The sequence below is a fragment of the Saimiri boliviensis genome, chromosome 21 (genome assembly GCF_048565385.1).
Source record: "Saimiri boliviensis isolate mSaiBol1 chromosome 21, mSaiBol1.pri, whole genome shotgun sequence".
In the NCBI taxonomy this organism is placed as follows: domain Eukaryota; kingdom Metazoa; phylum Chordata; class Mammalia; order Primates; family Cebidae; genus Saimiri; species Saimiri boliviensis.
The window spans coordinates 4,986,468-5,009,348 of record NC_133469.1 but is presented as its reverse complement, the minus strand read 5'-3'; the positions used below and the strand labels follow the sequence as shown (position 1 = coordinate 5,009,348).

At 54.6% G+C, this 22,881-nt stretch overlaps 2 protein-coding genes across 3 annotated transcripts in view; both read right to left on the bottom strand.

The window, feature by feature from the left end:
- The window catches only part of GTSE1 (G2 and S-phase expressed 1), a 32,623-nt gene extending 26,234 nt beyond the window's left edge, over positions 1–6,389 (bottom strand). The window contains exons 1-2 of the mRNA XM_010343313.3: positions 6,327–6,389; positions 5,783–5,882 (exon numbers count right to left, since the gene is read on the bottom strand). Of these exons, the coding sequence (XP_010341615.3) occupies positions 5,783–5,861 (79 nt within the window). The 5' untranslated portion in view covers positions 5,862–5,882; positions 6,327–6,389. The remainder of the gene's footprint in view (positions 1–5,782; positions 5,883–6,326) is intronic.
- Positions 6,390–8,153: 1,764 nt separating this feature from the next.
- The window catches only part of TTC38 (tetratricopeptide repeat domain 38), a 29,750-nt gene continuing 15,022 nt past the window's right edge, over positions 8,154–22,881 (bottom strand). For both annotated transcript variants that reach the window (XM_074391305.1, XM_039463277.2), the window contains 8 exons: positions 22,388–22,507; positions 20,390–20,449; positions 19,147–19,185; positions 16,739–16,820; positions 15,090–15,255; positions 13,815–13,974; positions 13,479–13,552; positions 8,154–10,024 (listed from right to left, as the gene is read on the bottom strand). In XM_074391305.1, the coding sequence (XP_074247406.1) occupies positions 9,934–10,024; positions 13,479–13,552; positions 13,815–13,974; positions 15,090–15,255; positions 16,739–16,820; positions 19,147–19,185; positions 20,390–20,449; positions 22,388–22,507 (792 nt within the window). In that variant the 3' untranslated portion in view covers positions 8,154–9,933. The remainder of the gene's footprint in view (positions 10,025–13,478; positions 13,553–13,814; positions 13,975–15,089; positions 15,256–16,738; positions 16,821–19,146; positions 19,186–20,389; positions 20,450–22,387; positions 22,508–22,881) is intronic.

Sequence of the window (22,881 nt, the reverse complement as noted above, 5' to 3'; positions counted from 1 at the left end):
AAAGAATCCTACAACACATTAAAGTGATAATAATATAATAGGACCAAGCTCACTTCATTTCAGGACTGTCAGATGGTTTCATTTCACACAATCTACTCATATAATCATTTTATTACTAGAGCTAAAGAGAAAACCATGATTGTCTCCACATATGTTGAACAGGCATATGATAAAACACAACATACATTCTTGATTTTAGAGACTCTTAATAAAAAGCAATAGATATATTACATCATGTAAGGAAATACCCATCTCAACCCAAAGCCAACATTAGGTTCCATGGGGTAACATCAGACGTATTCCTTCTAAAGACAGGAACAAATTGATCTGATTGGTTAGGACAGGCTAACATGCTGAAGTAGCAACGCTTTAAGCTTAAGTGGCTTAAAACAACAAAGGTGGGCTGGTGATGGTGGCTCATGCCTGTAATCCCAGCACTCTGGGAGGCCAGGAGGATCACTGAGGCCAGGAGTTCAAGACCAGCCCCTGCCAACACAGCGAGGCCCTGTCTCTACAAAAAGAAAAAAAAATTAGCGGGGTATGGTGGCATATACCTGTAGTCCCAGCTACTCAGAATGCTGAGCCCAGGAGCTCAAGGCTGCAGTGAGCTATGATCAAGCCACTGCACTCAAGCCTGGGCAACAGAGTGAGACACTGACTGAAAACAACAAAAAAACCACCACAAAGCCCTATCTCTCACTCAAACTATACGTCTGCAGAGGGGTAGACTGGGGCCCTGCTCCCTGGCCACCTCACTGCAAGAACCCCAGATGATGGAGTCCCCACCATCAGGAAAAGAACACATTCCATAGTGGTTTTTAAAGATTTCCACCCAGAAATGACACACATGACCACATTCCTGTTTCACTAGCCAAGTGAGTCACCTAATGTCAAATGAAGAGGGAGCACAATTCCATTACATGCCCAGAAGACAAACACATAGAAATACTCATGAACAGCACTGATGACTACATTTACATGGAAATTAACACAGAACCCAGTATCAGACTTAATGAAAAACCACAGAAGCAATTCCATTAAAGCCAGGCATGTGGCAATGGCATCTCCACGCACAATTCTTAACACTGTTCTAGACACAGCAACGGAATCAGATAAAGGAGGGAACGTGAAGGTAAAAGTATCACAGTGCACAGATGCCATGAGTATAGACACAAGAAACAAATCAAGAAAACCAACTGAAAACTACTAAGTCGTAAAAGGATAAAAGAACATGGCTAAGGACAAAATCGTTACAGAGCAGTAAACAGCTTTCCTATCTACAAAGAACAGAGGAGATATCATGGAAGAAAAGATTTCGTTTCTAGCACCAACACAAGATGCAAAATAACGATAAATCTAACAAGAAAGATGCCAAATGCATATAAAGAAGACTTGGTATATCATAAAAGTAACGTATCAAATAAAAAAGTGCAAAAATGGTATTGAAATAAACTCCATAATCATCTGGAAAAAAACAATTAAGTTTGTTCCATGACTCATACCACACCAGGCCAAATTCCAAATAAATCAAGGACTTAATTGAAAAAAACAAAACCCTAAACAAACAAGAAGCAGCTATGAGGAAAGTTTGATAACTTGGGAGTGTGGAGTTCTAAGTATGACACTAAACTGGAAGCTACCAACGACTGATCGGCTGGGCGCAGTCGCTCACATCTGTGATCCCAGCACTTTGGGAGGCTGAGGTGGGCGGATCGCCTGAGCCCAGGTGTCTAAGACCAGCCTAGGCAACATAGGGAGACCTCGTCTCTACAAAAAATACAAAAATTAGTTGGGTGTGGTAGTCTCAGCTACTAAGGAGGTTTAGAAGGGAGGATCCCATGAGCCTGGGAGGTTGAGGCTGCTGTGAGCCCCAATATCGTCACTGCGCTCAGGCCTGGGCAACAGAGCAAGAACCAGTCTCAAAAATAAATAAAAAATAAAAGATTCGGCCGGGCGCGGTGGCTCAAGCCTGTAATCCCAGCACTTTGGGAGGCCGAGGCGGGTGGATCACGAGGTCAAGAGATCGAGACCATCCTGGTCAACACGGTGAAACCCCGTCTCTACTAAAAATACAAAAAATTAGCTGGGCATGGTGGCACGTGCCTGTAATCCCAGCTACTCAGGAGGCTGAGGCAGGAGAATTGCCTGAACCCAGGAGGCGGAGGTTGCGGTGAGCCGAGATCGTGCCATTGCACTCCAGCCTGGGTAACAAGAGCGAAACTCCATCTCAAAAAAAAAAAAAATAAAAATAAAAAAAAATAAAAGATTGATCTTCAAACGTTAAAATTTGTAACAGTGCTGTGTGGAAAAAATCACAATAAGTTAAATAAGAAATGGGGAAAAGAGTACTTGCAACTCATTTCATAAAGGGCTAATTTATGAAGCATATCTACAACATACTAAAAAAAAAAACCTAACAATCTAGCAAAGATAGAAAAAGGATAAGAACAGATAAAAAAATAAATAAATAAATAAATAAAAATAAAAAAAAAAAGAACAGATAAAGTTTACAGAAAATAAAACAAAACATTCTTAAATTTTTTAGTGAGGCAAGAAGTTCAGCCTCACTAAAAAGTAAGAGTAACGAGGCTGGGCGCGGTGGTTCACGCCTGTAATCCCAGCACTTTGGGAGGCTGAGGCGGGTGGATCACGAGGTCAGGAGATCGAGACCATCCTGGTCAACATGGTGAAACCCCATCTCTACTGAAAATACAAAAAAATTAGCTGGGCATGGTGGCACGTGCCTGTAATCCCATCTACTCAGGAGGCTGAGGCAGGAGAATTGCCTGAACCCAGGAGGCGGACGTTGTGGTGAGCCGAGATTGCGCCATTGCACTCCGGCCTGGGTAACAAGAGCGAAACTCCGTCTCAGAAAACAAAAAACAAAAAACAAAAAACACGGGTGCAGCAGAGAGCATGCACTGTACAGTCATGGGAATGCTGACTGCCTTGAGGGCGAAGGCACAAAGAGGTCCCAGAGCAGGTCATGGGGAAATCAGCCTCAGAAGAAGCTCGAGCAGGAGCCTGCACAGAGACTCCATACACCAGCCAGAGGCAGGAGGAAAACCAAGAGGGCCTTGGAGTCCAAGCAAGGGAAGCGTCCAGAGGATGAATGTTACTGAAAAACAACACTCTGATTAAACAAGAATAGAAGAGTGACAAGAGACTGGGCAATGTACTGATGAAAGCAGCTCGAATGGAGTGGTGAGGATGGAAGCTGGAACGGGAGGGGTTGAGGGGTGGAAAAAATGACAGGATAAGTGAGGAAGCTCCCCAAGTTTGGCTTGGAAGGAGAAACACAGCAGGGGAGGCGTGGCGACAAGTGCGACAGGGAAACGTATCTGTCCGGGCAGGAGCACGATCCCGTGGACAGGGCGGAAGCGGGGAGAGGAAGCCAGGACTACGGAAGTGGGGAGGGCCTCGAGAAGGAGCAGTGGGTGCAGCATGCACGTGGAAGGGACTTACTGGAAAGGGAGGACACGTCGGGAAGGAGGACAGGGGTGCAGAGGCAAGCGCCTTTCTAGATGAAGATGCAACAGTGATTTGCAAAGTCTCCAGGACAGTTCCTGCAAAATAGAGGCATTGAGGATGCTTGGGGGCCGGCGCGGAGTAATCCCGGCACTTTGGGAGGCTGAGACGGGTGGTCAAGAGTTTGAGTCAGCCTGGCCAACATGGTAAAACCTCATCGTTACTAAAAATACAAAAATTAGGCCAAGTGCAGTGGCTCATGCCTGTAACCGCAGCACTTTGGGAGGCCGAGGTGGGTGGATCAAGAGGTCAAGAGATGGAGACCATCCTGGCCAACCAACTTGGTGAAATCCTGTCTACACTAAAAATACAAAAAAAAAAAAAATGGCTGGGCATGGTGGCACATGCCTGTAGTCCCAGCTACTCAGAGGTTGAGGCAGGAGAATCGCTTGAATCTGGGAGGCGGAGATTGCAGTGAGCCAAGACCGCGCCACTACACTCTAGCCAGGCAACAGAGTGAGACTCCGTCTCAAAAAAGAAAAGAAAAGAAAAGAAAATTAGCTGGGCATGGTGGTGGGTGTCTGTAATCCCAGCTACTCAGGAGGCTGAGGCGGGAGAATCCCTTGAACCTGGGAGGCAGATGTTGCAGTGAGCGCCAAAATCGCACCACTGCAATTCAGCCTGGGGGACACAGTGAGACTCGGCCTCAAAAAAAAAAAACAAAACAAGAATACTTGGATAGTGTGAGAATCAAAGGATAAAAGCATATGAAAATGCTTTGAGGCCAGGTGACATGACTCACACCTATAATCCTAGCACTTTCGGAGGCCAAGGAGGGTGGATTGCCTGAGCTCAGTAGTTTGAGACCAGTCTGGGCAACATGGCAAAACCCTATCTCTGTTAAAAATACAAAAATTAGCTGGGTGTGGTGGTGGGCACCTGTAATCCCAGCTACTCAGGAGGCTGAGGGAGGAGAATCCCTTCAGCCTAGGAGGCAGAGATTGCAGTGTTGAGATCTCGCTACTGCCCTCCAGCCTGGGTGACAGAGCAGGATTCCATCAAAACAAAACAAAACAAAACAAAAAAACCCAGCAGGGCATGGTGGCTCCTGCTGTAATCCCAGCACTTTGGGAGGCAGAGGTGGGCAGCTAACCTGAGGTCAGGAGTTTGAGACCAGCCCGACCAACATGGAGAAACCCTGTCTCTATTAAAAATACAAAATAAACCAGGCATGGTTGGGCATGCCTATAATCCCAGCTACTTGGGAGACTGAGGCAGGAGAATCGCTTGAACCAGGGAGGCGGAGGTTGTGGTGAGCTGAGATGGAGCCACTGCACTCCGGCCTAGGCAAAAACATCGAAATGTCGTCTGAAAAAACAAAAACAAACAAACCAAAAAACACGCTTTTTTGATTTGTAACTCATTTTGTGAAGCTGCACCCTCACCTTGACACCCAAACCAGACAAGGACACAGAAGAAAGGAAAGTTTGGGGCCAGACTCACTCATTAACAAGGTCTCAAAGATCCTAAAAAAGTCTTAGCAGACAGAAACCAGAGACAAACAAAAAAAGGAAACATCGAATTCAACAAACGTTTGCGCACCCACAAAGTGTCAGGTACTGTTCAGGGCATGGGGGCGCTGTGCTAAATAAAACTGATGAGAATCCTGGCTGTGATGGGGCTTAAAATTGGGAGGAGGTGAAAGAAAACCAGAAAATACATAGCTGGGCATGGCTGCCTGAACCCAGCAGGTGGAGGTGGAGGTTGCGGGGAGCAGAGATCATTGCACTCCAGCCTGGGTAGTGAGCGAAACTCCGTCTCAAAAAAAAAAAAAAAAAAAAAGAAAATACAGACAGGCCGGGCGCGGTGGCTCAAGCCTGTAATCCCAGCACTTTGGGAGGCCGAGGCGGGTGGATCACAAGGTCGAGAGATCGAGACCATCCTGGTCAACATGGTGAAACCCCGTCTCTACTAAAATACAAAAAATTAGTTGGGCGTGGTGGCTCGTGCCTGTAATCCCAGCTACTCAGGAGGCTGAGGCAGGAGAATTGCCTGAACCCAAGAGGCGGAGGTTGCGGTGAGCCGAGATCGCGCCATTGCGCTCCGGCCTGGGTAACAAGAGCGAAACTCCGTCTCAAAAAAAGAAAGAAAGAAATACAGACAGATGTCATGTATAGACGTCAGGTGTTTCACAGGTGCAGAATACAAGACGAACACTTGAGGAAGAAATAATTTCTCAAGGCAACATTAAATCAACCTCCATCTCTACTGAACGTCCTGAACGACAGCAGCGCCCGCAGCAGCCAGGACTTGCCTTCCTTCTTCGGGTCATCCACGTTCGCGCCCCCTGCCCGGCAGGTTGAAGGCTCATCGCGGCCGCCGCCTCCTTCCATGGAGAGAGCTGTCAGAAGTCACTGCAGGGTGAAAGGGGACCAGCAGGTGAGCGCGCGTCAGGGCCCCGGGCTCCTGGTTTCCTTCAGCCTTCGGATCACAGGGGCAGAGGGAACCGAAGGTCCCGGCCAGGTCCGGGAGAGGCGGCGCGGGGTCGCTCTGAAAGGATCGCACCCCAGGGGGACCCCAGGCCGGGAGTCAGCCCGAGCGCTATCGGACGAGATAACGGAATTCTCGGCTCCTGGGCCAGAGCGTTGGGGGCTCTGGGTGCGCGGGGGGCAGCCCTGGTCCTCCCTGCATCCCAGACCGTGGCGCGAGGGGCGCCGGGGACCCCGGCCGGAGCCCAGGCCCAGCTCCCGGTGGCACGCGGCCCCTCTCCGTCCCGAGAACGTCCGTCCCGAGAACGTCCGCACCGCGCCGCACCTGGCCCACCCAACAGGCTTCGCCCCCGCCCCCGACCTCCTTACCTAGAGCCGTGGCAACGCAGGACGCGCCTCCGGTACGGATTTAAACGCGGCGCCGGGCGACGCGAGCTGCCGATTGGCGGGTTTGAAAAGGGCTCCGTGAGGCGGTGGGCCCGGTGCATCCTGGGGATTGTAGTCGGGACGCCGGGAAGAGGCACCCCCTCCGCGCGCATGCGAACTGCTTCAACGCAGCGATTGGCTCCGCGCGGCGCGGCGGCGCACCCACCCGGAAGTGCGGTAGACCATGCTACCTAGTGTCTCTCCGCCGTCCACATCGGCCGGAACCACGTACGGAAGCTCTGCGGGTGTAGGGAGAAGGTGAAAAGTGCCCCTTAAGGGTGTCGATGGGAAGACGAAACCAAGTAGGCACACCCGCCTTCTTGGAAGCCGCGCGCGCGCCAGCGTTTACTAACACAGTAGTGACAAGTCGCGGTCCCTGCCCCGAGGCGCGCACGGTTGCGCCGAGTGACTCGGGCCAGAAGGAGACTCGTGGCCGGAGCGGCACTGCCTGTGCGGGTCGGAGGAGAACCGTGGCCCTTCATGGGCTTCCCCAACCGCCAAGGCTTGAGGACGGCCGAGGGCGGGGCGAGAGCCTGTCCTGGGCTTTACATAAAGGCCAGCTGGGGAGCTGCGTTGGAGGAGAGATGCCAGGGACTGGGGCCCGGTGATGGAGCCTGCCTTGGGGAGTGCATATGCTGGGGAGGAGTGGGACGCAGATAGGACATCTCTGACCTGAGCCATACTCAAGGACAGGACTGGCAGACGGGTCAGTGGCCGGCAACTTGAGACTGACCTCGCTTTGCCTGCCAACCAGGTGTAATACCCAGCTAGGGGGCTTGACGATCAAATGAGGGGCTCCGCCCAGGGCAGAGTGTCACTAAGCGGGAGCTTTGATTATCCAGAACTGATGGGTGGAGGAGGATGCAGGAAGAGGATCCTGGGATGACGCGCCCTGGAAAGAACTCCGGAGAGCACCATTTTCAGGGAGGAAGATAAGCTGTTTCTTTGGGGCAGGTTCGTTGGAGAGCTGTCTAGGAAGCAGCCATCCGGGCTCCAGGGCAGAGGCCTTCCAGGCCGGCTGGAGCCACTTCCGGATCTCATGTCCCTGGTTTTCCGACATCCACACCAATCACTCCATGTGGCTGTGCTCCTTCACCAGAAGACCGTGGGCTCGTAAAGGGCAGGCCATCCCAGCCCAGCACAGGGCAGCAGGCAGGGGCTGAGCGTGCTGGGGTAGGCCGGTGTCATCAAACAGCTTGGAAAGAGTCTGGCCTGCTCATTTCATCCCCTCTCGGCTCGTCCTGGGGATGTCTGCTGGAAGAGTGGCAGAGGGATCCCCCAACGTCCGCTCCTGATACGCCTCTCCCGGTATCATGTCAGCACATAAGGTGTGGTCTATCTACGGCAAATTCATTTCTGCTTTCCCCGACTAGGATCTGCCATAGTTTGGATGGTTGTCCCCTCCAAATCTCATGTTGAAATGCGATCCCAGTGTTGGAAGTGGGGCCTGGTGGGAAGTGACTGGATCAGGAGGGCAGATCCCTCAGGAGTGGTTTAGCACCATCCCCCTGGTGACGAGTGAGTTCTTGCTTACTTCAGATACGATCTGGTTATTCAAGAGTCTGAGACCCCATCTCTCTTCCTCCTGCCCTCACTCTGTGATACACTGGCTCCCTGTCACCTTCTATCTTAAGCTTCCTGAGGTTGCACCAGAAACAGATGCCTGCGCCATACTTCCTGAAAAGCCCGAAGAACTGTGAGCCAATTAAACCTCTTTATAAATTACCTAGCCTCAGGTATTTCTTCACAGTAATGCAAGAAAGCCTTACACAGAGTTCAGTTACATTTATTTATGCATTCATTCACCCTTTCATTGACAGCTATTCAGCGCAGGCCATTTGCCGGGTGATGCCGAGGACAGGTGCTGTCTCTGACCTGGGGAGGTCATGGCAGGGGTGCAATAGCAAGGGCAGGTGCCAAGGGCTGAGGGGCACAGAGGCAGCACCCTCACCAGCCTGCAGCGGGAGTTGGGGGGTAGAAGGCTTCCTGGAGGAACCAAGTTTCCCAATTACATAGCCAAGTCACTTCTTGCTCGGAACCAGGAGACGGGAGGGAGGCTCCTCCTTAGGATGTGTCCCTAGCTCCTGGGTAGAGAAGGCACTTCACTGGAAATCCTACTATAATTACCCGTTTTCTTGACTAGATGCCCCACCTACTTTTTAATTGTTTTCCTCTTTGAGACAGAGTCTTGCTCTATCACCCAGGCTGGACTGCAGTGGCGCGATCTCGGCTCACTGCAACTGCTGCCTCCTAGGTTCAAGTGATTCTCCTGCCTCAACCTCCTGAGTAGCTGGGACTACAGATGCATACCACCACGCCTGGCGAATTTTTGTGTATTTATTAGAGATGGGGTCTCACCAGGTTGGCCAGGCTGGTCTCGAACTCCTGAGGGGATCCATCCGCCTCGGCCTCCCAAAGTGTTGAGATTACAGGTGTGAGCTGCTCTGCCCCATCTACCTTAAGTTCAAGAAGAAGCTGTCTCCCCAGGACCCAACCCCAGGCCTGGAGCATAGATGCTCAGAGACTTAGAGGAGCCGATTAATTCATTTTAATCCCTGAATTAAGCCTGGGCTTGGGCAAACTGGGCACTCAATAGATTTGGAGGTCTCCTCTCCCTTCTAGGAGGCCTGCTCCTGCCCCTATGAATCCCTCCCTAAGTTCAGTAAGGAACCTGAAAAACATCTGTGCACTGGGACCACTCCCCACAGGAAGGCTGAAAGCAGACAACTGAGTCAGCAGCACATTCAGGAGGGCGCTCAAAGGGGAAGCAGGAGCCAGGGGCAGCATTCACAGGACCCGCTCCAAGCCTGTCACAGCTACACATCACAGCACTTTGGGTTCTGCCACAACAGAGCAGCCCTGAGCTCAATCCTTGCACTTCAGAAGTGTGTTATGATTAAAATCATAGTGGACATGAAGCCCACCAATGATGTGCAGTTTAAAGAGAAACCGCTCCAAGCCCCAGAGACCGAGGAGGATCCCGTGTGTGCGTTCATCTGCAAGGAGGGCAGGGGGTGCAGGGGCTGGGGGCCGAGGCCAAAGGCAGCAGGCGGGCCACTCCCCTACCCTTGGTACCCTCACCTGAAACATGGGACAGCAACACACTGAGACGACAGAACCTGTCTAGGATATATGGAAAAGTAAATGAAAAGGTCCATCCGAAGGGTAGCCTGGTGGGGAGGGGGACAGATGGTGGGGGGAGGCTGCCTCTGGAATCAGCCCCCACCCCTGCCCTGCCTTCCAACCCCTGAACCACCAGGCAGTAGACACACTCCTCTGGGAAATCGAATTTGTAAGGCAAGTGGAGAGAGCAGCACCTACACTGGCTGTGACGGCTAAAAAGACATGCTGGCCCTTCTCAAGGACTGCAAGATTCCGAATCACATTTAAAATTAACCTTTGACCCCTGTCCTTTACAACTGAAGATCACCCTCTAACAGCCCTAACAGGCTCTGGCCGTCTCCTCTCCCTAAGCCGACGGAGCAGCTGCCTGGACGCTAGCGAGGCCATCGCGGAGGCTCTGCAGGGTGGAGGCGGCCAGGCTGGCTCACTACATGAGGTGAACGGAAGTCGCCTTGCGGATGAGCCGCTCGGTCAGAGGTGAGTTGGGCTTCAAGGCATCACGCTCCATCAGAAGGCTCCTGCGGAAACGGACACGGGGCTTCTGTTGCCGAACCTTCTAGAGGGATGTGGGGCCTGGTGGTCCCTTGGTCCCAAGGCAGAACACAGGCAGGCTGGGCTGCCACACTGAGGTCCCAGCAAGGGCCAAGGCCCAGGGGCAGGAGGCCTGGCCTCAGTCTGGGGAGAGGTGAGGGTGGGAGGGCACAGACCTTCAGAGCAGGAAGCCATGCCAATGAGGGGGCAGAACAGGTGTGAAGGGGAAAACCTAAGTTTGAAGAGAGGAAGCCCAGGTACGGTTTGAGGTAAAGACCCAGCTGTGGACTGAACGTCGGTGTCCAGGCTAAATGTATACGTTGAAGCCCAAACGCCCAAGGTAATGGTATTGAGAGCAGGGCCTCTTGGAAGTGATTAAGTCATGAGGATGGGGCCCTCCTGAATGGGATTAGTGCCCTTCTAAGAAGAGATGGGTGTGGTGGCTCATGTGGTAATCCCAGCCCTGTGAGAGGCTGAAGCAGGAGGAACCCTTGAGCCCAGGAGTTTGAGTTTACAGTAAACTGTGATCACAGCACTGCATTCCAACCTGGGTGACAGACAGAGACTTTGATTCTAAAAATGCTAAAAAATTTAAAAAGAAGAGACCTGAAAGAACTAGCACTGAAAGGAAAGGTCATGTGAGGACACAGCAAGAAAGCGGCTGTCCGCAAGCCAGGAAGAGAGGCCTCACCAGAAACGGCCCTGCCAGGGCTCCGTCCTGGCCACGTCGGCCTCCAGAACCGTGAGACAAGGCATGCCGACTGTGCAAGCCACCCAGTCTGTGGCGCTTTTTCTTTGAGATGGAGTCTTGCTCTGTCGCCCAGGCTGGAGTTCAATGCTGTGATCTCAGCTCACTGCAACCTCCACCTCCCAGGTTCAAGCGATTCTCTGGCCTCAGTCTCCCGATTAGCTGGGATTACAGGTACCCACCACCACGCCCAGCTAATTTTTTGTATTTTTTAATAGAGACAGGGTTTCAGCATGTTGGCCAGACTGGTCTTGAACTCCTGACCTTAGGTGATCCACCTGCCTCGGCCTCCCAAAGTGCTGGGATTACAGGTGTGAGCCACCACGCCCGGCCTGTCTGTGGCACTTTTAAAATAACAGCCCCAACTAAGACAGCCCCCACACACCTGACTGTAGGGTGTGAGTGGTGTGAAGGGGCTGGGGCCTGGCATTCAATGTGGGGGCTTGAAGATCCCTTCTCAAGGCTAGGGTGGAGGGTTTCCCACCTTGGGGACTGGTGAGCTATGCTGATGGTCCCAGGGATGCTGCCTAGTGGCAGGATGGGACTTGGAGAGAAGACACCCCCAACACCTCCCACCACAGTCAGCTCCCTGTGCAGCCTGCTCTCCCTCCCATCCTCCCCCATGGTACCCCGGGGGGGGGCCCATCAGCACGGCCGCACTGCCCCCCAGATGCTCGCCCCAGCTCCGCCCTCAGCCCTCCTGTTCACACAGCCACTTTCCCACCGCTGCTGCCAGTGGCGCCACCTCCCAGCCACACCGCAGCCTGGAGCTCCCCAGGACGCTTGACCACTAAAACACATGCATGGTTTTGTCTATGGCCATGGAAGGGCAGAGCGGGCAGCATGTGGCCAAGACGTTTTCCAGTTTCAGGCAGTTCAAGTGCTGCCAGCCAGACCCGTTTCGTCAGCACCACGGAGGCTGCACGGCTCACTGTGGGAGCCCCGCCTGGAGGGAGCTGGAGGCTGCACCTGCGTCTAAGCCACTGGGCTTGTCACCAGCCAAGGGCCTCCTGTGGCCCCAGGCTGCCACCTGCTCTCACAGCACGCCCTCCCCACCAGGCACCCACGGCCCCTCTGTTCTTCCTTTCTCCTATGTCTGAGGGACCCGGGGCACCTGGGCAAGGAGAGGTGTCACAGCCTCCCCTCAGGCGCACAGGGGCGATGCCGCCGCTGGCCGAGAGCTCAGCTGCCTGAGTGGAGGGAAGAAGGCCAGGCCATGGAAGTACCAAGGCTGCTGGCAATGGGGGGGCTCCTGAGGGTTCCCCCCATACTCTCACCAGCTGGCTATGCCACTGCCTTCCTGACACACACCCTACAGCCATGCCACCCTCCTGACACTGACCCTCCAGCTAGCTACGCCGCCCTCCTGACACACTCACCCTCCAGCTATGCTGCCCTCCTGACACTGACCCTCCAGCTATGCCACCCTCCTGACACACTCACCCTCCAGCTACACCGCCCTCCTGACACTGACCTTCCAGCTACGCCGCCCTCCTGACACACTCACCCTCCAGCTATGCCACCCTCCTGACACTGACCCTCCAGCTATGCCACCCTCCTGACACACTCACCCTCCAGCTACGCCGCCCTCCTGACACACTCATCCTCCAGCTATGCTGACCTCCTGACACTCTCACCCTCCAGCTATGCCACCCTCCTGACACTGACCCTCCAGCTATGCCACCCTCCTGACACACTCACCCTCCAGCTACGCCGCCCTCCTGACACACTCACCCTCCAGCTACGCCCCCCTCCTGACACACTCACCCCCCAGCTACGCCACCCTCCTGACACTCTCACCCTCCAGCTACGCCACCCTCCTGACACACTCACCCTCCAGCTACGCCGCCCTCCTGACACTCTCACCCCCCAGCTACGCCCCCCTCCTGACACACTCACCCCCCCAGCTACGCTGCCCTCCTGACACTCTCACCCTCCAGCTACGCCACCCTCCTGACACACCCTCCAGCTACGCCACCCTCCTGACACTCTCACCCCCAGCTATGCCACCCTCCTGACACACTCACCCTCCAGCTACGCCGCCCTCCTGACACTCTCACCCTCCAGCTACGCCGCCCTCCTGACACTCTCACCCTCCAGCTACGCCGCCCTCCTGACACTCTCACCCTCCAGCTATGCCACCCTCCTCCGAGCCCCTGGCTTGGCCTGGCTAAACCCACTGGCTTTCAGGTGTGCCCTCAGCTGCCACTCCCTCAGTGCACGTTCATCTGTGTCTGTGCGTCTGGCTGCTCCCTGTCACTCCCCCCACTACAGATGCGCTCCCGGTAGGCAGTGCCTGCTGTGCCTGCTCACTGCTGCCTCTTGGCACCCAGCACAGGCAGGCAGGAGAAATGAGCTGAGGTCTAACTGAGCATTAGGTAAAGGGTGTTCCAAGCAGTGGGCACGCACATGCAAAGGCCCGGGGGCCTAAAAAAGCAGGACGTATTTGCATAACTGGGTAGCTTAGCATGGCTGAAAGGGAGCGGGCTGGGCGGGGTGGAGGTTGGGCCTGGCTCCCCTTGGTCCAGTTGAGCCCGCTAACAAAGGAGAACCAAATTCCCCACAGCCTTCCGACTTCACAGCCCCGAAGCAGGAGCATCTCGGGCTGCGGGCGGTGGGGCCTCCGGGCGCTCCCAAGGTCTCCGGGGAGAACCGGTGGAAGCTGCAGTGCTGGGCAGGGGCCAGGAGCTCACCTGGCCACGTTCTTATGGACACTGGAGGTGCAGGTTAAGGCCACGTGAATCAGCAGCTGGTTGAAGACATCTCTCTGAAATGTCAATTGGGCATATGAGGCTCCTGTAACTCAGGAAGGGGAGGTGAGCTCCTGCCCGCCGTGGGTTGCCCGCTCTCCAGGGGAACAGTGGGGTTGATGCCACACCCTTGATGGCAAACTTATATTGTGGGAGCATAAGAGACCCATTCACACTCACACTGTGGGCAGCAACACCACGGGAGAGACTTGGGGGCTGCAGGCACCCCGACTCCCTGGCTCAGGCCCTGGACGCCTTGCCTGGCAGCTGTTGGCTCACCTGGGCGTTGCTGCCACCGAGCTGGACGATCCGGTAGCGGATGGGCAGGAGCAGCTCCAGGACGCGGTCGGGGTTCCCAGCCTCAGCCTCCACCAGGGCCTGGCACAGGGGCAGCCCCACATCTCGGGCCAGGAGGTGCTGGCAGTTCTCACCTGGGGATCTGCAAACCCAAGACAGCGCCCTCAGCTGCCTGTGCACCATAGAACATCTGGGAGGGGCAGGGCCAGTTCTTCCTCAGTGAGGCGTCCCTGGCCCACTGACGGGGTGAGGTGACAGGCGGGGCAGCCCATCGAGGGGACAGGACAGGGCACTGAGTTCACACCTAGGTTGGAGTTCGCCCATTTCCAGCTATCTGGTCCCCCACCTTCTGGCCTCAGTTTGCTCATCTGTGAAGCAGGCGCAACAATGCCAGTCTAGGCCAGGTGAGGTGGCTCACACCTGTAAGCCCAGCATTTTGGGAGGTCCGGGCGGGCGGATCACGAGGTCAGATCGAGACCATCCTGGCTAACACAGTGAAAGTCTCTCTTAAAAATACAATTAGCTGGGCATGGTGGCATGTGCCTATAGTCTCAGCTACTTGGGAGGCTGAGGCAGGAGAATTGCTTGAACCCAGGAGACTGAGGTTGCAGTGAGCTGAGATCACACCACTGCACTACAGCCTGTGTGACAGAGCAAGACTCTGTCTCGAAAAAAAAAAAAAAAAAAAAAAAAAAAAGCCAGTCTAACAGAACTGTCAGGATTGCTGACAATACAGGCAAAAGCCTGGTACCACAAGTCAAGGTGATCACCACGCCCAGAAGGAAATCAGCAAGGCAGCCCCGGTCTCCCAGGCCAGCCCTCATCAGCCCTTGGCAGGCACCATCCCTGATTTAGATGGGGAAATTGAGGCTCAGAGCAGAGAAGCACCTCGTCCAGGACCTCAGGGCTTGCCGGCAGGTGTCTCTGGTTTCAGGGCTTCGCTGTGCCCTCTTCACGGGAGGCAGCCCTGTGACCCTGAGGACCTCTACCCACGCTGTGGGGGGAGGGAGCTGTGTGTCCTGGGGCAACCCATTGTACAGCTGTGGGCCACACACCTGCGGGGGCATATGCCTTGGGGGTCCACGCTGGGGACGCGCATTTACAGGGGTACACACCTGGGAGCAGCCTCCATGGGCATCCCCTGAGCTGCGCTCACAGGTGGGGCAGGCACTGAGCAGGTCTCGGCATGGCCCTAGCACCCGGTCACCCTCTCAGCAGGGTGCGGACCCCCACCCCAAGAAGTTCCCCTCTATATACTCGCTGGCATCCCGCAGGGTGCTTAGCAGCTCCTGTGTGGTCTGGGGGTCGTGTGCACCCAGAGACGCCATCAGGAAGTGTGCATCGTTGAACAGCAGGACGTGATCTCGGCTGTGCTTCTGGGTCACAGGTAGGACATCCTGCCACCGCTGGCCCAAAGACACCCCTGATGACACAGGAAGGAGACCCAGGACCTGGTGTGAGGCTCCGGGCCATGTCCTGTACGTGGGCCTCCTTCACAGTTTCCCTTAGAGGCCCTGATGACCCTGTCCCAGGTGAGAGGGTGGGGAGGGCAGGGCCATGGGCAGCATCTGGCCTTGCGCGCAGGCCTGTGTTGGGACTGTCTAACCGTAGAGGTCGCAGATGCATAAGTAGGAAGCACATTTTTAAAAGTATCAAAGGTTATTAAACAAAGCCTCCGGCTGCTTTGACAAACCACGGGTGTCTTGGATCCTCCAGCTTCCCAGTGGATCCCCCGGCCTCCCTGCAGATCCCCCGGCCTCCCTGCAATCCACCAACCTCTCCACGGATCCCCCAATGTCCCCGCAGATCCCCTGGCCTCCCCGAGATCCCCCAGCCTCCCCACACATCTTCCCGTCTCCCCGATGATCCCCAAACCTCCCCCCGGCTCCCCCAGCCTCCCCACACATCCCCTGGTCTCCCCAGACATCCCCCGGCCTCCCCACAGATGCCTCGACCTTCCACAGCTCCCCCAGCACCCCCACAGCTCCCCCAGCCTCACACACATCCCCCGGCCTCCCCACGGATGCCCCCGACCTCCCACAGCTCCCCCAGCGCCCCCACTTTTCTCTGGGTCTCCAGCCTTAGCCTGCTCTTCCCACGGGTGGGCTCCCTGGCTCCTCCACCCCTCAGCCTGCTCTTGCCCCATCTGGCCACGTCGAGCCCCGTGGCCACTCGTCCTGCAGCAGGCTGCTGCCTTCTATGTCCTGGTGGCTTTCGACGGGCTGCTCTCTCAACCTAACTCTTTCCTTGTCTCTGCCTAGCAAACCCCACACATCCTTCTGTGGCTCACATTTCACCTCCATCGGGAAGTCTTCCGGAATCTCTAGAAAGAGCCTGCCATACCCTCCCCTCAGGTCCCCAGATTGCTCAGCCTAGACCTGCAGCCCCACTGTACTGCTGACCTACGGCCTAGCCCAGGCCCCTGTGGTTCCAGGATGGCTCTGGTGAGCCTGAGGTGAGAGAACCAGCTGGTACCCCAGTGGTTGGCTGGAGCCCTTGAGAGCCCCCAGAGCTGTGGCTGGTCCCTCCAGGCTACCTGCAGAGGAGGACGAGGTTGAGAAACCTGTCTACAATCCCAGGGAGTTGAGAAACTCTCCCATGTTCTAGAAAGGTGGCATCGAGACAGGTGGCCAGGTGCCACCAGTGCCCCGAAGGTTTGGCAGGCCAGCCGTGGGAACAGCACAGCAGGTGCCACCCTGGGTGCAGAGCTGGAGGCTTCCACACCAAGGAGTGGTGGGAACTGGAAGAAAGAGGAGTGCAGCCTGGGCCCCTCCTCCAGCTGCACAGCAGTACCCAAGGCAGTGGCCAGGTGTGCCCATCCCAAGGTCTGCAGAGGGGCCACAGCACCCGCTCCTCATGATGTGGGAGGAAGAGCCAGGAGCCAGCGGGGCTGCGGGGGTTGCTACCTTCCATCTGCAGGCGGTAGAGCATGGAGCAGCTGTCCACCACGTCCAGCATTGCACCACTGGCCTGCAGGCTGGGAAGGATCTGGAAGACAGGGCGGCCAAGGCGGGCTCAGCAGGTGGGCTGGATGAGGGGTCTGCAGGGCCAGCCGCGGGCCAGCCTCTCCAGGTGGGGTGGGTCTGCATAGAGCAAGCCCTCTGCCACTGTCCCCACCACCTCAACTAACAGGCCCATCACCTTCAACTAGGGTTCAAACTGCTCCAAGCACTACACGGGTCACCAAGTGGACCTGAAGGAGCCCACTGCATTGCAGGCCCAGGGCCCGCGCCAGGCCCAGGCATCTGTCACCTCCCACCCCTAGGCCTCAGACCACACTGGTAGGAGGGTTGTCTGCTCAATCACGTTTCTAGACTCAGCTTTGCTGAGCGGGCCGCCTCAAGCTCATGGTGTATTATGTCACCCTTCATTTCTTTTTTTTTTTTTTTTGAGATGGAGTCTCACTTTGTCGCTCAGGCTAGAGTGCACTGGTGCGATCTTGGCTCACTGCAACCTCCACCTCCAGGGTTCAAGTGATTCTCCTGCCTCAGCCTTCCCAGTAGCTGGGAAGATTACAGGCGCCCACCACCATGCCCGGCTAATTTTTGTATTCATGGTAGAGACGAGGTTTTACCATGTTGGCCAGGCTGGTCTCGAACTCCTGATCTCAGGTGATCTACCCACTTCGGCCTCCCAAAGTGCTGGGATTACAGGCATGACCCACCTCACCCGGTCCACCCTTCATTTCTTCCTACAACTTCCTAATTATGTAGAAAGGATTCCTTCAAGGGAAATGTTCTGTGTGTTTTTCTCTGGTGTTTAGTTCCCCAGATCACAAGCATTTCCATGGTCCCAGGCTTTTACGACGAAGCCATCACTAGGGTCCTTGGGAGCTGTGAGTCAGGCTTTTTTTTTTTTTCTCCTCTCAAAGAATGCCTGGGCCTGGGGAGGAGGAATGGGGAGTTAGTGTTTAACAGACATAGAGTTTCAGTCTGGGAAGACGAAGAATGTTCTGGAAATGGAGGGTGGTGATGGTTACACAGTGTGAATGTGCTTAATGCCACGGAACTATACACTTTTTTTTTTTTTTTGGAGACAGAATTTCGCTCTTGTTGCCCAGGCTGGAGTGCAATGGCGCGATCTCGGCTTACCGCAACCTCCGCCTCCTGGGTTCAGGCAATTCTCCTGCCTCAGCCTCCTGAGTAGCTGGGATTACAGGCACGCACCACCATGCCCAGCTAATTTTTTTTTTGTATTTTTAGTAGAGACGGGGTTTCACCATGTTGACCAGGATGGTCTCGATCTCTCGACCTCGTGATCCACCCGCCTCGGCCTCCCAAAGTGCTGGGATTACAGGCTTGAGCCACCGCGCCCGGCCTATACACTTATTTTTATTTATTTTATTTATTTGGAGACAGGGTCTCACCCTGCCACCCCAGGCTGGAATGCAGTGGCACAATCTTGGTTCACTGCCTCCTGAGGTTCAAGCAATTCTTATGCCTCAGCCTCCCGAGTAGCTGGGATTACAGGCACCTGCCACCAAGCCTGGCTCATTTTTTTATATTTTTAGTGGAGACAGGGTTTCACCATGTTGGCCAGGCTGGTCTGGAACTCCTGACCTCAAATGATCCACTCGTCTTGGCCTCTCAAAGTGATAGGATTATAGGCGTGAACCACCACACCCGGCCTTGTACACTTAATTTTATGTTTTTTATATTTTATGATAAAAGAAAATTCCAGTGGGTAGACCAGTTGTCTTACCAAAAAAAAAAGTGATCTGAAGGGGCTGGAGAAAAGTCCACGGTTGCAGACGAGACCCTCACACGTGTAAATCCATCGACACCCTCCAGGTGAGCAGAGCCAACCAGTGTCGCCATCACAGGCAGGGTTACAACACTGCTCCCGGCAAAATGAACCCCATGAGGCCTTACACAAGAAACGTGTTCTTGCTCCTGCTGTTTTTTCTGGCTGGGATAAACCGAAGAACTCACTCAAAGATCTGGTCTGCCGGGCGCGGTGGCTCAAGCCTGTGATCCCAGCACTTCGGGAGGCCGAGGCGGGTGGATCACGAGGTCAAGAGATCGAGACCATCCTGGTCAACATGGTGAAACCCCGTCTCTACTAAAAACACAAAAAATGAGCTGGGCATGGTGGCGCGTGCCTGTAATCCCAGCTACTCAGGAGGCTGAGGCAGGAGAATTGCCTGAACCCAGGAGGCGGAGGTTGCGGTGAGCCGAGATCGCGCCATTGCACTCCAGCCTGGGTAACAAAGAGTGAAACTCCGTCTCAAAAAAAAAAAAAAAAAGATCTGGTCTGTTTGAGACTAAAAGGCAAAATGCTACAACAAACCGCACAGGGTGTGAACGCGACTTACGTGAGTATCGTAGATGGTCAGCGCGGCTTCATATTCACCCTGGAAGAAAAAAAGTTCTCCTGATTAAGCTCTGGAGAAGGCAAAGTGTAATGCTGAAAACCTGCAGGCCAAAGCACCCGAGGCCTGGCCTCCAGCCTCCACCTCCTCGCACAGGGGGCGGGTGGTGCACTAGGGCGGGAGAAGGTGAGCCGCTTCCAACCAGGCCTCTGGCTCCCAGCATAGGAAGGACAGCAGTGCCCGGTGCTGCAGCCACTGAAGAAACAGTTACTGTGGAAGTGTTCTCTCTCCTCGTGGAAGAGGTAATATAGGTATTGCTCATGCTAACTGCTGCAAGCTGTTTCATGTCTTTCTTTCCAGCCTTTTTCTTCTTTTTTGAGATGGGTTTTCCCTCTGTCACTCAGGCTGGAGTGCAGCGGCACAGTCTCAGCTCACTGTAACCTCTGCCTCCTGGGTTCAAGCCATTCTCGTACCTCAGCCTCAGGACTAACCGGGATATACCACCACACCGGCTAATTTTGGTATTTTTAGTGGAGACGGGGTTTCACCATGTTGCCTAGGCTGGTCTCAAACTCCTGACCTCAGGTGATTTGCCGGCCTTGGCCTCCCAGAGTGCTGGGATTGCAGGCCTGAGCCACTGTGCCCAGCCACCTTTTTCTTTTCTGTGTATGTTTCCTCTCCTGTACCTTCAGCCGGGTTCTGTGCTGTCTTCTAGACAGTGTATCGTCACATTCTTATATCACGACAGGGCCCGCATGTTCTGAGCGCTTCTTGCTTTTTGGACATTCAGGGAGCTTCTAGCTTTGTCCATGATAAAGAGCAGTGCAAGAGACAGCCTCATACATGGAACCCTGTGGCGGAATCCCTGGGGTCAAGGGTGTCCCGAGCAGCTGCCCCACGGCCTGGCTCCTGCTCGAAGAGCTCATGGCCCAGGTAGGTACGCCCGGCGGGGTGGGGCTCGGCTCTCCACTCCAGCCACAGAGAGGCACACATTCTGAATGGTCTCCACCAGTTACACACCACAGATGTGATTTCCAGGCTTCAACAGTGAAAAACCCCTCACGCAACGCAAGCCTGGAATGCTCTTTGAAAGCAGGAATGCGGCATTGCATCAGGTCACCACTGAAACGTGCAAACGCAGCAGAGCTGCCCCACGGGATGTGAATACATAGCAACAGCTAGAAGAATCTTTCTCCCTCTGGACGTCTTCATGGGGTAAGACGGTGCACACAGATGGTCACCTTACCTTCTCAATCAGATATAAAGCCCAGTGCCAATAGTTATGACAAGCCAACATATCTGAGTCCTGGAGAAAAAAAAAAAACGAGAATTTATGAAAAGTCTGAAGGCCTATGGGAAAAAAACAAACCACCTTTTTGAGACAGAGTCTGGCTCTGCCACCCACGCTGGAGCGAAGTAGCGTGACCTCAACTCACTGCAGCCTCCACCTCCCAGGTTCAAGTGATTCTCCAGCTCAGTCTCCTGAGTAGCTGAAATTACAAGAGTGCACCACCACATCTAATTTATTTATTTATTTATTTATTTATTTATTTATTTATTTTATTTTATTTTTTTCAGATAAAGTTTCACTCTTGTTGCCCAGGCTGGAGTGTAATCTCGGCTCATGGCAACCTCTGCCTCCTGGGTGCAAGTGATTCTCCTGCCTCAGCCTCCCAAGTAGCTGGGATTATAGGCATGCACCACCAGGCCCGGCTAATTTTGTGTTTTTAGTAGAAACAGGGTTTCTCCATGTTGGTCAAGCTGATCTCTAACTCCTGACTGCAGGTGATCCACCCGCCTTGGCCTCCCAAAGTGCTGGGATTATAGGCATGAGCCACCGTGCCTGGCCATATCTGGCTAATTTTTCTATCTTTGGTAGAGATGGGGTTTTACCATGTTGGCCAGGCTGTTCCTGAACCCCTGACCTCAGGTGATCGGCTCGCCTCAGCCTCCCAAAGTGCTGGGATTACAGGTGTGAGCCACAGTGCCTGGCAACAGAAACCATCATTTTTGAGTGCAGAAAACACGATCTTCTGTCTGTGCTTGGCACCTCCATGCCACATACTTACCTTCCACTCCGAAGGGTGGTGACTATTATGCCTGCATTTACCAAGGAGGAAACTGAGGCTGGGGAGCTTCCCAGCCTGTTTGCTCAAGCTAGGGTAAGCAGGAGCCCCAGGACCAGCACAGAGGAAGTTACTTCAGCAACTCCAGCTTCACCTTCCTCACGTGTGAAGTGGATAAATGGAATAACAGCCACTTCACAGAGAGCTGCGAGGCCCATGGGTGCCCAGACAGCTCAGGGCACTTAGATAAAACTGCAAGGATCAGCGAAGCACAGCGGTTCATGCCTCTAATCACAGCACTTCGGGAGGCTGAGGCAGAAGGACCCCCTGAGCCCGAGAGTCCAAGACCCACCTGGGCAACGTAAGGAAGAGACCCTGTCTCTGTAAAAAAAAAAATTTTTTAATTAGCCAGGTGTGGTGGCATGCACCAGTAGTCCCAGCTACTTGGGAGGCTGCGGTGGAAGGATTGCTTGAGCCCAGGAGGTCGAGACTGCAGTGAGCCTTGATTGTGCCACTGCACTCCAGCTTGGGCAACAAAGCAAGAATGTGTCTCAAATAATAATAATAATAATAATAACCCGCAGGGAATCATCAGGCCCAGGACCACACTCCAGCAGGTGCTGGCAAAGCCCCGAGAGCCAGGGGAGCAGGTGGCGTGCTGGTGGCCACCTTCGGCTGCCCTCAGTATGACCCGTGCTGTGCTCAGAGCTGGCCCCGCTAGGATATTCCAAGCTCGGGAAACTGGACTCATGCTCCTCGGCAAGACAGCGCCCAGCACTCGGGAACCTCAAACAAACCTCATTGTCCCTGAGGAGGGAACCTGACAGCTCCCCGCTTGACAGGGCTGACTCTGGAGGCCCGAGGGTCCCCCCAGCACAGCTCAGACTGCACGCCCCCGGCTTGGGAGTCAAATGCACACCCTCCCCTGATACAAAGCAGGGTGACCCCAAATACAAAGCAGCCTCAGTGGAGTCCCTAGGGCAAGGTATAGGCCTGGGGTGTGGATGAGAATCTGGACTGTGCTCCGCTCAGCAGCAAACACTTGAGGCAGGAGGAGAAGGAACCCCAAGAATTAAGCCAAGCCCTGTAACTCCTCCTGTTTATAAAGCCTCAGTCTAACTCAAGGGGACGCACTGAATTTCCCAGGGAGGTAAGAGACCCAGCGACAAGCATCGTACCTTCCACTGGGCCTCTGAGTGCTGCATGAATTCCAGCCCATCCTTGATCTCTGCTTTCATCTCATGGATGTGAGCGATGGTGTGAACCGACCACGCGTCTGTCGGGTTCAGAGATAAAGCCTGTGCGGTGCAGGGAAGAGGATTCCAAATAAAGCGGATCAGTCAGGCGGCCGGGGCAGGCGACCACAGATCTCTAAGGGGCGAGAGGGGCCTGGGCTGAACGGGGTGGAGCAAGTGTAGGGACGGGGCTCTGACTCAAGACACTGACCATCAGCACCACTTCCCGCCTGCCTAGGCACACCGGCTCTCGGGTCTCACTGCCTGGTTCACAGATGAGGAAGCTGAGACTTCGGGAGACTACGGGACTTGCCTGGGGGTCACCCAGCTGGACAGCGACAGGGTCTTTCCAAAGCCAGGGTTCATCCCTAAGGCCTGCGTACAGCCGAGGCACCTGCAAACATGCCCGCCCTCTCTGGGCCTCAGTTACTGCCAGA